At 44.9% G+C, this 16,132-nt stretch overlaps 1 protein-coding gene and 1 pseudogene across 1 annotated transcript in view; one reads left to right on the forward strand and one right to left on the reverse strand.

The window, feature by feature from the left end:
• Positions 1 to 3,664, forward strand: part of LOC143956752 (vomeronasal type-2 receptor 26-like) — a 181,196-nt gene extending 177,532 nt beyond the window's left edge. The window contains exon 8 of the mRNA XM_077466939.1: positions 2,421 to 3,664. Coding sequence (XP_077323065.1) covers positions 2,421 to 3,304 — 884 coding nt within the window. The 3' untranslated portion in view covers positions 3,305 to 3,664. The remainder of the gene's footprint in view (positions 1 to 2,420) is intronic.
• Positions 3,665 to 3,856: 192 nt separating this feature from the next.
• On the reverse strand, positions 3,857 to 4,964 carry LOC143956705 (large ribosomal subunit protein eL15-like; annotated as a pseudogene).
• Positions 4,965 to 16,132: the final 11,168 nt, after the last annotated feature.

The raw sequence follows: 16,132 nt of genomic DNA on the forward strand, positions 1-16,132 counted from the left end.
AAATGACTCAAACCCTCCCCCATCCTGTTCTCCACAACATAGAGACTAATCACTCCATGGACGCAAATAAGAGAAGTTCATTTTCAGGGTTTTCAGACAATTGAAATTGAAACTCCCCCATTATCATCACTTTGCTGCCCTTAACCACTTAAAGACCAGGCCTTATTTTCACACTTGGTGTTTACAAGTTAAAAACACATTTTTTTGCTAAAGATTAAGGAGAACCCCCAAACATTATACATTTTTTTAATAACACCCTGGAGCAGTGATGGAGAACCTTGGCACCCAGATGTTTTGAAACTCCATTTCTGCTCATGCACTCTGCAGTGTACTTGAGCATCATGGGAAATGTAGTTCCAAAACATCTGGGGTGCCAAGGTTCGCCATCATTGCCCTAGAGAATAAAATGGCTGTCATTGCAATACTTTTTGTCATACCGTATTTGTGCAGCGGTCTTACAAGCGCACTTTTTTCAAAAAAATTCACTTTTTTGAATAAAAAATAAGACAACAATAAAGTAAGCTCAATTTTTTTTATATTGTGAAAGATGATGTTATGCCAAGTAAATTGATCCCCAACATGTCAGGCCGCGTACACACGCGGGGACTGTTCGCCCAACTTTGTCCGTCAAACAGTTTCGGCAAACAGTCCGCTCAAAATTAGCATGGACGGACATGGCCACACACGACGGACGAACAGTTTGCTGAAACTGTGCGCGATGACGTGAACGGCACGTACGACGTGACGAAAAATACGACGTCCTATACACTGCATTATAACTTTCGGCGTGAAAATCCTTTCTGGGCATGCGCGCAACTTTGTTTGACGAACAAGCCTACACACGAGCGGACTGTTCGCTGAAACAAGGTTTCAGCGGACAGTTTTTCGGAAATTCCGAAAAACCTTGTTCGTCAAACTGTCCGCTGAAACTGTCCGCTGAAAGCCCACACACGAGCGGACTGTCCGCCCAAGCACTGTTCAGCGGACAAAGTTGGGCGAACAGTCCCCGCGTGTGTACGCGGCCTCACACTTCAAAATTGCGCCCGCTCGTGGAATGGCATCAAACTTTTACCCTTAAAAATCTCCATAGGCGAGATTTAAAAAATTCTACAGGTTGCATGTTTTGAGTTGCAGAGGAGGTCTAGGGCTAGAATTATTGCTCTCGCTCTACCGATTGTGGCGATACCTTTTTTGCACGTTTTTTTTTCTTTTTTTTTGTTTGATTTTTATTTCTTTTTACACTGTTTAAAAAAAAAACGGTCACTTTTATCCCTATTACAAGGAATGTAAACATCCCTTGTAATAGAAAAAAGCATGACAGGTCCTCTTATATATGAGATCTGGGGCCAAAGAGTCCTCACATCTCATATTTGGACTTAAGACCCCTTTCACACTGAGGCGCTTTTCAGGCAATTTCACGTTATAAACAGCACCTGAAAAGCTCACGAAAATCTATTTCCATTAAAATCAATGAATGCTTTCCCACTGGGGCAGTGGGCTGGCAGGGAGGTGAAAAAATGCCCCCCTCCATTGAAATTAATGGAAAGCTCTTCAAAAGCGCCCAAATGTTTTACTGGCAGTTTAGAAGTGCCTCATTGTGAAAGGGGCCTAAATGCAAAAAAATAAATTAAAAAAATGTTGCCATTTAAAAAAATGACAACAGAAAAATGTCCCTTTAAGATGTATGGGCGGAAAAGACGTTTTGATGTTGCATCCGCCCTGCTATGGTATGGAGACGGGTGGGGGGCCATCTTAGCCTCACTTGTCTCCATACCCAGCCAGGGACAGGTCCCGATCGCCTCCGCCACTGCCGACAGCTCCGGTAAGTGGTCCAAGGATGCGGGAGAGCGGCGGGAAAGGGGGGTGGCTTCTCTCCCACCGCCGATAAGGGTGATCTTGCGGCGAATCTGCTGCAGAAACCACCATTATAGTAAACAGAATTGCCAGCTCCAAAGATGGATACCTCGGTTGTGACAGCAACTGCTGCCATTACCGAGATATCCATCTTCAAAGTGCCGATGTATATGTACAGGAATCGGTCGGCAAGTGGTTTTAACACATTGGGGTTTATTTACTAAAGCTGGAGAGTGCGAAATCTGGTGCAGCTCTGCTTAGAAACCAATCAGCTTTGAGGTTTAATTGTCAATGCTGAAGTTAGAAGCTGATTGGCTACCATGTACAGCTGTAAAATATTTTAAGTGCACCAGTTTTAGTAAATACACCCCGTTGCATGCATTCCTTTTTATATTCTTTACCATGTCCTTATGGCAACGACAACTTTTCTTCCACTTGCCAATAGGCAGTCTCTACCTATAGGAATTCAGTCGATCGATAGATATTTTGTTTATCTCTCCCACAATGCTCTGATGGAATCCCCATTGCTATCTCTGTTCATTGTGTTTGTATTGTTCTTCTTGCAGACAGTGAAAACTGCATGAAATGTCCTGATGAAGAATGGCCAAATGAGAAGAAGGATCGGTGTGTTCCAAGACTGGTGGAATTTCTCTCCTACACTGATGTTGTAGTATTTTCGGCTGTCTCCATCCTCTGTTGTCTTCTGACTGGTTTAATATTGGGGATATTTATACATTACCAGGGCACCCCCATTGTTAAAGCCAATAACCGGAACCTGAGCTATCTTCTCCTGGTCTCCATCATGCTGAGCTTCCTCTGTGTCTTCTTGTTCCTCGGCCATCCAGTAGATGTGACCTGCATGCTCCGTGTCTCCTCTTTTGGTGTCATCTTCTCAGTTGCCGTCTCTTCTCTACTTGCCAAAAGTATCATGGTGTGTATTGCTTTTAAAGCCACCAAACCTGGGAGCCCCTGGAGGAAATGGATGGGAGCCAAACTACCGACTTTTATCATTTGTGTCTTATCACTGGTTCAAGTCTTAATCTGTGTCACTTGGTTGTCTATTTCTCCTCCCTTCCAGGATCGGGACACTCACTCTTATCAGGGGAAGGTCATCATTCAGTGTAATGAGGGTTCAGTTATCGGCTTCTACTCTGTCCTGGGATATATGGGGCTTCTGGCAGCTGTGAGTTTTATTATCGCTTTCTTAGCCAGGACATTACCAGACAGTTTTAATGAGGCCAAGTTCATCACCTTCAGCATGCTGGTGTTCTGCAGTGTCTGGATCGCCATGATCCCGGCCTATCTGAGCACCAGAGGGAAATACATGGTGGCTGTGGAGGTTTTTGCTCTAATAGCCTCAAGTTCTGGACTTCTTGGTTGTATATTTTTCCCAAAATGTTATATAATTCTGTTCAGACCTGACCTGAATACAAAAACATTTATCCACTAATAAGTATGGAGCAACACTGGGTTACACGTGGTTAGAGCATTATCTCTATTTTTGTTAATCTTAGTATTTTGCTAATGTATTGAGAATGGACACTGTTATATATAAATATTTGATACTTACCTCTCCGGAGGATGGTGAGTTTTATTTTTGCTCTGGACACCGCTGGTATCAGACACTTTGGGTTTATTGGAAACCTTGTTCCCTGCTGGGTGTAGTGGTTCTTCCCACCAGCCGTTCCATCACTACAGAACAATGTAGTCACTTAGTGAGGAGAAACCACAGTGACCAGAGGGGGACAAACCATCCAAAACATCCTAAAGTGTCAGATACCCGAGATACCTATCACCATCACAGATTTCACCCACCGCCTTCCCAGAGGATAAATATTAAACACGTTCTTTTATAGGCTGATTGTAATATTATTATTTTAGTGTTGGGGTCACTTTAATTATATTGTATGTAGATGTGTCCAGCTATATTAATAAATACATTTGTTGGTGCCTTCAAAAATAATTTTTAATATTAAAGTTGATGGAAGCATGTACATTTTTTTTTTGTCCAAAAACAACTTTATTTTAATGTCAAATTTACAAGTATGATCCCAGTTAGTGGTAACGGTGGAGCTGAAGAGTTGTGTCTTCTCCAGGCAGCACAACGAGAGCCACAAATGGTAAGATGGAACTTGTGACCTTTGCCAAGACCATGACTCTTTTTGCCAGTGGATGTCAGCCCACCCGTCTCCCTGTGTCTGTGCACAGCTTTTTGTGATCCATTGGGTACCTGGATTGCATTTGATGGCCTTGTGGAAATTGTCAATGAGAACGATCTCAAAGAACTTATAAGTTTAGTCTTCACCAACTCCATAGGAGTTAATGACTCTAATGCCGCGTACACACGAGCGGACTTTTCAACATCCAAAGTCCGAAGGACTGAGTCCGTCAGACTATCCGATCGTGTGTGAGCTGCAACGGACTTTTGACTCACCAAAGTCCGAAGGACTTTAGAATATGGAACATGCTTCAAATTTTCCAGACGGAACTCCGCCGGACCCGGTCCCCTTCGAAAAATCCGCTTGTGCGTATGCTACTCCGACGGACTAAAACCGACGCTAGGGCAGCTATTGGCTACTGGCTATGAACTTCCTTATTCGAGTCGGGTCGTACGTCATCACGTTCGAATCCGTCGGAGTTTAGTGTGATCGTGTGTGGCCAAGTCCGTTCGGCCGAAAAGTCTGTCAGAACTCCGTCGGAATTCCAGCAGAACTCCGACGGAACTCCTTTGGAAGTCTGTCGGACATAAGTCCTCTCGTGTGTACGGGGCTTTAGTCCTTCACGGTGATGGACAGCACACTCCTCAGCAACAGACTACAGGCTGCCTGCAAACTTGATCTGATTAGCACCATGGTGCACAGGTTTACCATAGGTTGCACCCTTGGGCACGGTGTTCTTACATCCACCACTGCAAACTCTGACATGGTAGACGACATACCCTTGCTTGGCCTTGTAGCCTATTCTACGAGCTTTGTCTGTGAGAGTAGGATGTGGTGCGCGATGGAGAGAAGACGGTTGGCGATACTGCAGCAGCGGACATGCAGGAGAAATCGCATCATAGCTGACTGCTTCTTCCTCCATAGCACTTGCATGTACTTTTAGGCACCCATTCTGGCTTAAGCTGATAGCTCGTCAGCCGGAAAGGAAGGAGCAACTTACCCAGAATGCCTTATGATGAGAAGGTGGCACAGGGCACTTCCAAGTTCACATTTTAAGTGATAGGTTGACTTCATTTTAAAGCATATTTTCTTCATAGAACCTAATTAAAAAAAAAAAAATCTTTCTCCTTGTATAAATTTCCTTGTAAACTGCTACAACAAGGGAGTATTCCGCTTCCCCATACAATGCTGCAGAGACAACACTCCGACCTCACACCTTACCAGATCCTGATTAAGGATGAGTCGAAACACCCCCCTGTTCGGTTTGCACCAGAACGTGGGAACAGACCTAAACTTCGTGTGAACTTTAGAACCCTATTAAAGTCTATGGGACTCGACCGTTCAAAATCTAAAGTGCTAATTTTAAAGGCTAATATGCAAGTTAATGTCCTAAAAAGTGTTTGGGGACCTGGGTCCCCAAGGGTATTTTTTCAGGAGCAGTGATTTTAATAATGATTAAAGTGAAATAATAAAAGTGTAATATTCCTTTAAATTTCAAACCTGGGGGGTGTCTATAGTATGGCTGTGAAGGGGCGCATGTTTCCCGTGCTTAGAACTGTCCCTGCACAAAGTGTCATTTTGGAAGGAAAAAAGTATTTTAAAATCACTTTGAATTGTTGGCTGCCGTAATGCAGAGAACACTCAAATGAGTGTTCTCTGTATTACGGAGCCGACAATTTATTCACCGATAAAAAAAAAAGCATGGGGTTCCCCTAAATTCAATTACCAGACCCTTCAGGTCTGGTATGGATATTAAGGGGAACCCTGCGTCAAATTAAAAAAAATTGACGTGGGGTCCCCCTAAAAATCCATACCAGACCCTTTATCCGAGCACACAACCTGACAGGCTGCAGGAAAAGAGGGGGGACGAGAGAGTGCCCCCCCCTCCTGAACCATACCAGGCCACATGCCCTCAACATTGGGAGAATGCTTTGGGGGTCTGCGACCCCTCAAAGCACCGTGTCCCCATGTTGATGGGGACAAGGGCCTCATCCCCGCAACCCTGGCAGGTGGTTGTGGGGTCTGCGGGCAGGGGGCTTATCATAATCTGGAAGCACCCTTTAACAAGGGTACCCCCAGATCCCAGCCCCCCCTGTTTGAAATGGTAAGGGGGTACAAAATTACCCCTATCATTTCACAAAGAAAGTGTAAAAAATGGTTAAATAAGACAAACACACTTTTAAAAAATTCCTTTAAAAAAAAAAAAAAAAAAAAGATTCCAGCGGTGGTAATCCACTCTTGCTATCCAGCGATGGATGATCATCTCTCCAGGGTGCGGCGATGGCTGATCTGATCCAGCGATGGGTGATTTCAGTCCAGCGCAGTCCATCCATGCATCCGTCTTCTGTCTCCACTGAGGAGACACTGCAGGGATCCCAGCACTGACGTTTCTTATATTAGGAGGGCGGGGACACCCGTTGCCTGACCCCACCCCCCTGGCGCTAGTGAGGGAAGCCAGGGGTTCCCCAATGACGTATGGATGACCCTGCCCCCTCTGATGTAACGCAGGTTTCCGTTTGTGAGCTAGGCGAGTGCACTTTTCGGTCACGATCCCCCCTGCTGCGCTGAATGTCCTTTCGGACAGGACACTGGACGAGGGGCAAGCCAACAGTTCCATTGAAAATTGGGCAAGCTCTGGCCAGAGGTCAAGCCTGCCCACTCGGTAGTCCAGGGGTTCATCACTCCTCAGAGCCTCCACACCGGCCGTTAACCTGATGTAGTCAGACACCTGTCGGTCTAGGCATTCCCTGATGCTGGATCCGGATGACACCTGTCGATGGGTCGGCTGAAAGAATGACCTCATATGCAAAGTCACCAACACATCTTCAAACCATCCTCTTTTTGCAGGCGCTGTTGGATTGGTACCCGCAACTCTTTCTCTGGGAGTGGGAATTCCTCCTCTGCCAGTGCATGCAAAAGCAGAATGCAGCATTTCTCGAAGCAAGGCCTGGAAGTGCTCCATTCTGACAGCCCTCTGTGATGGTGGTAACATTTCCACCATTTTGTGTTTGTACCAGGGTCTAAGTACGTTGTCACCCAGTACTGGCCCTTGCCCCTTATGCTTTTTATATGGGGGTCCCTATTAAAACACTGGAGCATGAAGGCCCCCATTTGCACTAAACTGGAACCGGTGTGGTGGCCTGGCTCCTGCTCATCATCCAGGATAATGTCATCCTCCTCGTTTTCCTCTCCCCATCTACGCACAACAACAGGGATCCCAGAAAGGTTTAAAGCATGCTCTTCTTGCTCCTCCTCATCTGCCCCGGCACCATCCTCCTCTGTCTCCTCTTCAGATTCCTGTTGTTGACTTGTCTCAGATAGAGTAGCCCCTCCTGGGAATTCATCCAGCATTGCGACTTCCTGCTCCTGCTCCTCCATGGCTTGATCAATGACATGACACAATGCAAGCTCCATAAAGAAGGCATAAGGTACCATGTCACTGATGGGGCCATGGCTGCGACTGACCAGTTTGGTGATCTCATGAAATATCCACAGAAGTCTGCATGTGTCGCGCATGAGCAGCCACTGGCGCGGTGAAAAAAACACCAGCTCCCCAGAACCTTTTCTGCCACAGAGTTCATACAGGTAGACATTAACTGCCCGTTTCTGCTGGAGCAGCCTATCAAGCATATAGAAGGTTGAGTTCCATCGCGTCGGGCAATCGCAAATAAGACATCTGACCGGCAGATTATGTCGTCGCTGAATGTCAGCAACATACTTGGACAGAGGGGTGGTGGTGGACATGGTATACTTGGACAGAGGGGTGGCGGTGGATGTGGTATACTTGGACAGAGGGGTGGCGGTGGCCGTGGTATACTTGGACAGAGGGGTGGCGGTGGACGTGGTATACTTGGATTTTGCGAAAGCAGTCGATACAGTCCCGCACACACGGCTCATGTGTAAGGTAAAGTCTACAGGTTTGGAAATATCAGTTTGTAAATGGATAGAAAACTGGCTAAAAGACAAAATTCAGAGAGTCATGATTAATGATTCTTACTCTGAATGGTCTAAGGTTATCAGTGGTGTACCCCAAGGTTCAGTGCTGGGACCCTTACTTTTTACTATCTCTATAAATGATATTGGGTCTGGGATCAAAAGTAACATTTCCGTCTTTGCAGATGACACCAAGCTATGTAGTGGAATAACGTCCTTACAGGATGTCTCCAATTTACAAGCCAACCTCAATGCTCTGTCTAATTGGGCGACTATGTGGTAGATGAGGTTTAATGTTGAGAAATGTAAAGTTCTGCACTTGGGGGCTAAGAATATGCATGCATCATACATTTTAGGGGGAGTACAACTGGGGGATCCATAGTGGAGAAGGATCTGGGGGTTTTGATAGATCATAAGCTCAATAATAGCATGTAATGCCAAGCTGGGGTTTCCAAAGCGGGCAAAGTCCTTTCTTGTATTAAGAGAGGTATGGACTCCAGAGAGAGAGAGATAGCATTTTGCCCCTGTTCAAATCATTAGTAAGACCTCATATGGAATATGCAGTTCAGTTTTGAGCACCAGTTCTCAAAAAGGATATCTGGAAAAAGTGCAGAGAAGGGCAACCAAACTGATAAGAGGCATGGGGGTGCTCAGCTATGAGAAAAGATTAGAGGAACTGAATTTATTCACTCTTGATAAGAGGATATTAAGGGGGGATATGATCACCATGTACAAATATGTAAGGGGTCCATATAGTGAACTTGGTGTCGAGTTATTCACTTTACAGTCAACAAAGAGGACAAGGGGGCACTCTTTACATCTAGAGGAAAAGAGATTTAATCTCCAAATACAGAAAGGTTTCGTCACAGTAAGCCCCCGTACACACGGTCGGACATTCTGCCAACCAAATCCGTCGATTTTGTCCGTCGGATTGTGTCCAAAACTGTTGCATACACACGGTCGGACAAAGTTGTCGAAAAATCCGATCTTTCAGAACGTGATGATGTAATTTCGTTACGATGGGACTACGTTCAGGCTAGTAGCCAATAGCTTTGATGTAGGAATTTGATCTGAGCATGCGTGGCACTTTGTCCGATCGGAATTCTCTACACATGATCGGAGTATGTCCTATCGGACCAGTTTGTCGGAAAATATTTTCAACAAGTTGGAAAATTTGGTCCGACGGATATTCCGACGGAAACAGTCCGATGCATACCACACACAGTCGGATTATCCGACAACACGGTCCGATAGGACACATTCTGACAGATTCTCCGACCGTGTGTACGGGGGCTATGAGCTGTGAAAATGTGGAATAGACTCCCTGCAGAGGTGGTTCTGGCCTGTTTAGTGGATTGCTTTAAGACAGCCCTGGATTATTTCCTAAGTGTACAGAATATAACTGGGCACTGACATTTATAGGTAAAGTTGATCCGGGGAAAATCTGATTGCCTCTTGGAGGATCAGGAAGGAATTTTTTCCCCTCCTTTAGCAAATTAGATCATGCTCTGTTGTTTTTTTTGCCTTCCTCTGAATCAATTGTGGATATAGAATTGGGTATAGGGGATTGTATGATATTATTTTTTTTTCGTTGTTGAACTAGATCAGTGATGGAGAACCTTGGCACCCCAGATGTTTTGGAACTACATTTTCCATGATGCTCAACTATACTGCAGAGTGCATGAGCATCATGGGAAATGTAGTTCCAAAACATCTGGGGTGACGAGGTTCGCCATCACTGAACTAGATGAATGTGAAAAATCAAAAGTGCTAATTTTAAAGGCTTATATGCAAGTTATTGCCATAAAAAATGTTTGGGGACCCGGGTCCTGCACCCAGGGGATATATATCAATGCAAAAACAGTATTTAAAAACTGACGTTTTTTTGGGAGCAATGATTTTATTAATGGGTAAAGTGAAACAGTAAAAATGAAATATTCCTTTAAATATTTTGCCTCCTTAGTCTGCCTGTAAAGTAGCGCATCTTTTCCATGTTCTCAACAGTACCACAGCAAAAAAAAAATTCTAAAGGGAAATAAAATTGCTTGCGGGTGTAATGTATTGTCGGATCCCGTCAATATAGATAAAAATTGCTAAAGAAAACATCATGGGTTCGCCCCCAGTCCATTACCAGACCCTTTGGGTCTAGTATGATTATTAAGGGGAACCCTACGCCAAAATTAAAAAAAGTAGTGTGGGATCCCCAAAATCCATACCAGACCCTTATCCGAGCACGCAGGAAAAGGGGGAGGATGTGAAAGTGAACCATACCAGGCCAAATGCCCTCAACATGGATCCCCCAAAGTACCTTGTCCCCATGCTGATAGGGAAAAGGGCCTCATCCTCACAACCCTTCTCCAATGGTTGTGGGGGTCTGCGGCCAGGGGGGGCTAACTGGAATCTGGAAGCCCTGTTTAACAAGGGGACCCCAAGATCCCGCCCCCTGCTATGTGAATGGGTATCGAGTATATTGTACTCCTACTCATTTACCCAAAAAAAGTGTCAAAAAATTAAAAATGACAGGAGACAGTTTGACAATTCCTTTATTAATAAAAAAATAAATTAAAAAAGTGTCCCGCAATGTCCATTCATCTTCAATCACAGCACCGATGGCCCTGAGGAAAAAAAAGAAGAAAAACTCTGTCTCCATGGGAGGCGTCCCCACGACTGCCGTATTTTTGCTATGACAGCTATTATATAGGCAAGGGCGGGGCCACCTGCTGATGTAACTGAGTGGCCTCGCCCCCTTCTGACATCATGTGTCATCAGAGGGGCGGGGGCAACCATTTATGTCACCGGGTGGCCCCACCCTCAGCTATATAACAGCTGTCATTGCGAAGAGCCTGCAGTGGACGGGAAGCTTCCCATGGAGGCAGTTTTTCTGTTTTGAGTTTTTTTTTTCTCACGACAGTTGGTGCTGTGATTAAAGATGAATAGACATTGTGGGACACTTTTATTTATTTTTTTTAAATAAAGGTTTTGTCCAAAACTGTCCAAAACTGTCTCCTGTCATTTTTACTTTGAACAACCCCCAGTTCGGTTTGACAGTCCCTGCTGTACTGTTTCTAATATACTTCAGGCAGTCAGTTGATTCAGTTAGCTGCAGCGTATTTATATATATCCACTGTATCCAGTTTAGCTAGATCTCACTGCAGACCGTTCCTGGTGTACTGTTTCTAATATATTTCAGGCAGGCAGTTTATTCAGTTAGCTGCAATGTATTTCGTATAAATATACATCCCGGCTTTGTATGTATATATATATATATATATATATATATATATATATATATATACTGTATCCAGTTTAGCTAGATCTCACTGCGGACTGTTCCTGGTGTACATAATCAAATACAGTTTCAGGCAGTTAGGCCAGGCAGGTTATTCAGTGATCTGCAGTTCATAAAATGCATATACTGTCTCCTACATATATATCCACTACATGCTAGTCTAGCCAAGCCTAAATATGACTGCAGGTAGTTCCTGGTGTACGTTTTCAAATACACTTTCAGGCAGGCAGGCGATTCAGTGATCTGCAGTGCAAAAAATATATATACAGTCTCCCACATATACATATATCCACTGCATTCCAGTCTAGCCACATCTATATCTGACAGCAGGCCATTTCTGGCGTATGTTTTCAAATATACTTTCGGGCAGGCAAGTGATTAAGTGATGTACAGTGCATTAAATATATATATATATATATATATATATATATATATATATATATACAGTCTCCAATATATATATATATATATATATATATATATAGCCACTGCATTCTAGTCTAGCCAAGCCTATATCTGACTGCAGGTAGTTCCTGGTGTACATTTTCAAATAAATTTTCAGGCAGGCAGGCGATGCAGTGATCTGCATTGCATAAAATATATATATAGTCTCCTACATATATATATATCCAATGCATTCTAGTCTAGCCAAGCCCATATCTGACTGCAAGTAATTCCTGGTGTACGTTTTCAAATACACTTTCAGTCAGACAGGCAGGAAGGCAGGTGATTCAGTGATCTGCAGTTCATAATATATATATATATATATATATATATATATATATATATATATATATACAGTCTCCAACCTATATATATATATATATCCACTGCATTCCAGTCTAGCCAAGCCTATATCTGACTGCTGGCCATTGCTGGTGTATGTTTTTAAAATACACTTTCAGGCAGGCAAGTGATTTGGTGATCTGCAGTGCATTAAATATATATACAGTCTCCAACATATGCATATCCACTGCATTCTAATCAATCTAGCCAAGCCTATATCCGACTGCAGGTAGTTCCTGGTGTACGTTTTCAAATACACTTTCAGGCAGGCAGGCAGGCAGGCAAGTGATTCAGTGATCTGCAGTGCATAAAATATATATACTGTCTCCTACAGATATGTTCACTGCATTCTAGTCTAGCCAAGCCTATACCAGTCTATAGGCCATTCCTGATGTACCTATTCAAAGACACTTTCAGGCAGGCAGGCCAGAAAGGTGATTCAGTGATCTGCAGTGTATAAAGATATATATAAATATATATATATATATATATATATATATATATATATATATATATATATATATATATATTCACTGCATACTAGTCTAGCCAAGCCTATACCTGACTACAGGCCATTCCTGGTGTACGTTTTCAATGACACTTTCAGGCAGGCAATTCAGTGATCTGCAGTGCATAAAATATATATAACCAGTCTCCTACATATATCCACTGCATTCTAGTCTAGCCAAGCCTATACCAGACTGCAAGCCATTCCTGGTGTAATTTTTCTAGTAAACTTCAGGTGGTGTTTTACTAATCCATTTTTGCAGCATGTCTGAAGGGCCACCAAGGAAAGGCAGGCGCTCACAGGCCACTAAAAGAGGGCAAGCAGGCTCTGTGTCTACAGCCAACAGTGCTGGTTATAGACACGGGGCATCCTCAGCACGTGACTGCAGGGCATGCTTGTCCTTTTTTCGACAGCTGGCCATGTGGAGCCACAACATGCAGAAGAGTTGATACAGTGGATCACAAACCCGTCCTCATCCTCCTCATCCTCTGTTCCCCAGGCTAAGACAAGTTTGGCTGCCAAGGCAGCCTATTCCATCAGCTCAATGGCATCAGTCACCACCATCATGTCACGAGGAGTCCCCCAAACTGTTTGACCACAGTGTGGGGTACATGCTGCAGGAGGATGCGCAGAGTTTTGAAGGCTTGGATGATGGTACCCAGGTTGAGTAGGGAGTGCCCAAGAAGGACAAGAAACTGGCAGTCCTGTTCCCCAAGCTGCAGCATACTGCCAGGTTTGCTGCAGTGGCGAGAACGGAGGGGATGATGAGGTCACTGACTCTATGTGGGTGCCTGATATAAGAGAGGAGGAGGCAGCACATCTCCAACAAGGCAGGATGCCCTCCAGGGGCCAGCTTAAGGACAACCAACTGACTACATCACACAGCAGAGCACAGCAGGTACAGGGAGCTGCTGATTCCACGTTTTTTCAAAAGTTCATTGGTGTGGGCCTTTTTTGAGATGCGTGTAACAGATCGCACCGTTGCTGTTTGCAACATATGTCTGAAGCGTATCAAGTGTGGCCAAAACAGCAGCCACTTGGGCACCACATGCTTGACCAGACATATGTCAAGCTCCTATGTATTCCATTGGCAACAGTACTTAAAAGACCCACACCAAAAAACAAGGCAGACGTCTCCTTGCTCCTCATCAGCTGGGATCTCCAATCCCACTATACCTTCAGTCCTCTTAGAGACTTGCACTGAGAGAAATTAAGGTGTAGAATTAGGTGTTTCAAGCAATTGCGGGCAATCTGCTATTCCCCTACCCCAGTTGCTAAACTGTCAAAATAAATTTGGCCCCAGCCATCCACATGCTCAGAGGCTGAATGTTTGTTTGATTAAATTGCTAGCACTCCAACTGCTGCCTTTTCAGCTGGTAGACTCTAGTAGACTCTGCCCTGTTCCAGAATTTGTGGAAGGTGCATATTACCGCTGACTCATGGTCCAGCAGGCATAGACAGGGACATTACCTTTCTTTCACAGCTCACTGGGTAACCCTGCTGGCAGCTGGGAAGGATGCAGGGCAGGGTGCAGTAATGTTGGAGCTTTTTCCGACCACCATGCCTCCAAAATGCTGGTAGTGGTGATTCTGCCAAACCTCTCTACTCCACCCCTCCTCTTCTTCTTCCTCTATGGCCTCTTCCTGTGCAGATTTTTCCTCAGAAACCAGCGGTGCTCCATAGGCGTTCTAGGGGCTATGCAAGCACTCAGGCAAAAAGATGCCACGTGGTGCTGGAGTTGGTCTGCTTAGGGGACAGGAGCCACACTGGGACAGAAATTCTGGCAGCTCTGCAAGGGCAGACTCATGTTTGGCTCATGTCCTTAATTTGGTGGTGCAGCACTTCTTGTGCAGGTCCCTGGGCTTACAGGATCTCCTGAGGCAGGCCAGGAAAGTCTGTGGGCATTTCCACCGGTCATATAATGCCAATGCTCGGCTGGCTGAACTTCAAAAAGAATGCAACCTGCCCAAGAATCGCCTCATCTGTGACATGCCCACCAGGTGGAACTCAACATTGGCAATGCTGTAATGGCTGCACATGCAGCAGAGGGCCATCAATGAGTACCTGTGCGAGTATGGCACCAGGATAGTGTCAGGGGAGCTTGGCTTCTTTTCACCACACCAGTGGCTAATGATCAAGGATGCATGCACTGTCCTGTCACCATTTGAGGAGGCCATGAGGATGGTGAGCAGTGACAGTGCATGCATCAGTGATACTTTCCCTCTTGTCTTCCTGTTGGAGCACATGTTGCGTGGAATAATGTATGGGGCACTTGAGGCAGAACAGAGGAATAGGAGGACTTCCTTACCTCTCAAGGCCCCTTTATCCAGACAGTATTCCTGCAGGCCCACCTATCACACAGGAAGAGGAATAGGAGGATTTGGTCAGCATGGAGGTGGAGCCTGACACTCAGCATCAGCAGCAGTCTTCAAGGGATAATTTTCAGTCCCCAGAAACCCATGGACTTGTACGTGGCTGGGAGGAGGTGACTGTGGATCATGTCATCCTTAGTGACCCAGAGGACTCCGGACCGAATGCCTCAGCTAACCTACACTGCATGGCCTCCCTGATCCTGCAAAGCCTGCAAAAGTACCCTTGGATTTGTGGTTTCAAGGAGAGGGATCAGTACTGGCTGGCAACCCTTCTTGATCCACGTTACAAAGGTAAGGTTGCGGAATTTATCTAGCCTTCGCAGAGGAAGCAGAGGATGAAACATCTTCAGGAGGCCTTGCAGAAAGGTTTGTGCAATGCATTTCCAGAGCCTGGGAGGTTGCAATTTCCTGGTCCTTCAGGACAACATGTTGCTGAGGCTTCGGTCAGTCACAGAAGCAAGGGTGGAAAAGGTGGCCATCTGACTGATGCGTTCAGACAATTTTTTAATCCGCAGCCCCAAGGTCTGATCAATTCCAGCAACCATCACCAGCGTCTGATTTACATGGTGCAGGAATACCTTGGGGCAAGATCAGACTTGGAGACATTTTCAACCAACATTCCATTGGGTTACTGGGTCTTGAGGATGGATCACTGGCCAGAGCTTGCACAGTATGCAATTGAGCTACTGTCCTGTCCTGCATCCAGTGTTCTATCTAAACACATTCCGTGCTGCTGGAGGCTTTGTAACCGATCACAGAGTGCGCCTGTCCACAGACTCAGTTGATCGGCTTTCCTTCATAAAAATGAATCATTCTTGGATCACCAGCTACCATGCACCTGATGCTGATGTAACAGATTATTTTTTTATGAATGTGAGATCCCTTGAAGACTGCCTATGCTGATGCTAAGTGACTATCCTGTTATGCTGAGTGACTATCCTATTCCTCCTCAATGTTCATGCTGATAGCTTCTAAGAACATTTTTGGTTCTGGGCACCAGTGCCTAAAACCCAATTTTTCTTCTGCCTCTGTTTAACAGCGGCATGTAATTACAATTTTTAGCTGTAATTTTTTGCAGCAGGGCTCGTTCCTGCTCTCAACTAGAGTATCTGTGAGGGATTGCAGTTTTGTGGCACCAGCACCAGTGCCTAAAGCCCAATTTTTCTGTCTCTGTTTAACAGGGGCGTGTGATTACAATTCTTGATATAATATTTCACAACAGGGCCCGTTC

The sequence above is a fragment of the Lithobates pipiens genome, unplaced genomic scaffold (assembly GCF_037356315.1).
Source record: "Lithobates pipiens isolate NorthernLeopardFrog02 unplaced genomic scaffold, aLitPip1_a1.2 Scaffold_41, whole genome shotgun sequence".
NCBI classification, from domain to species: Eukaryota; Metazoa; Chordata; class Amphibia; order Anura; family Ranidae; genus Lithobates; species Lithobates pipiens.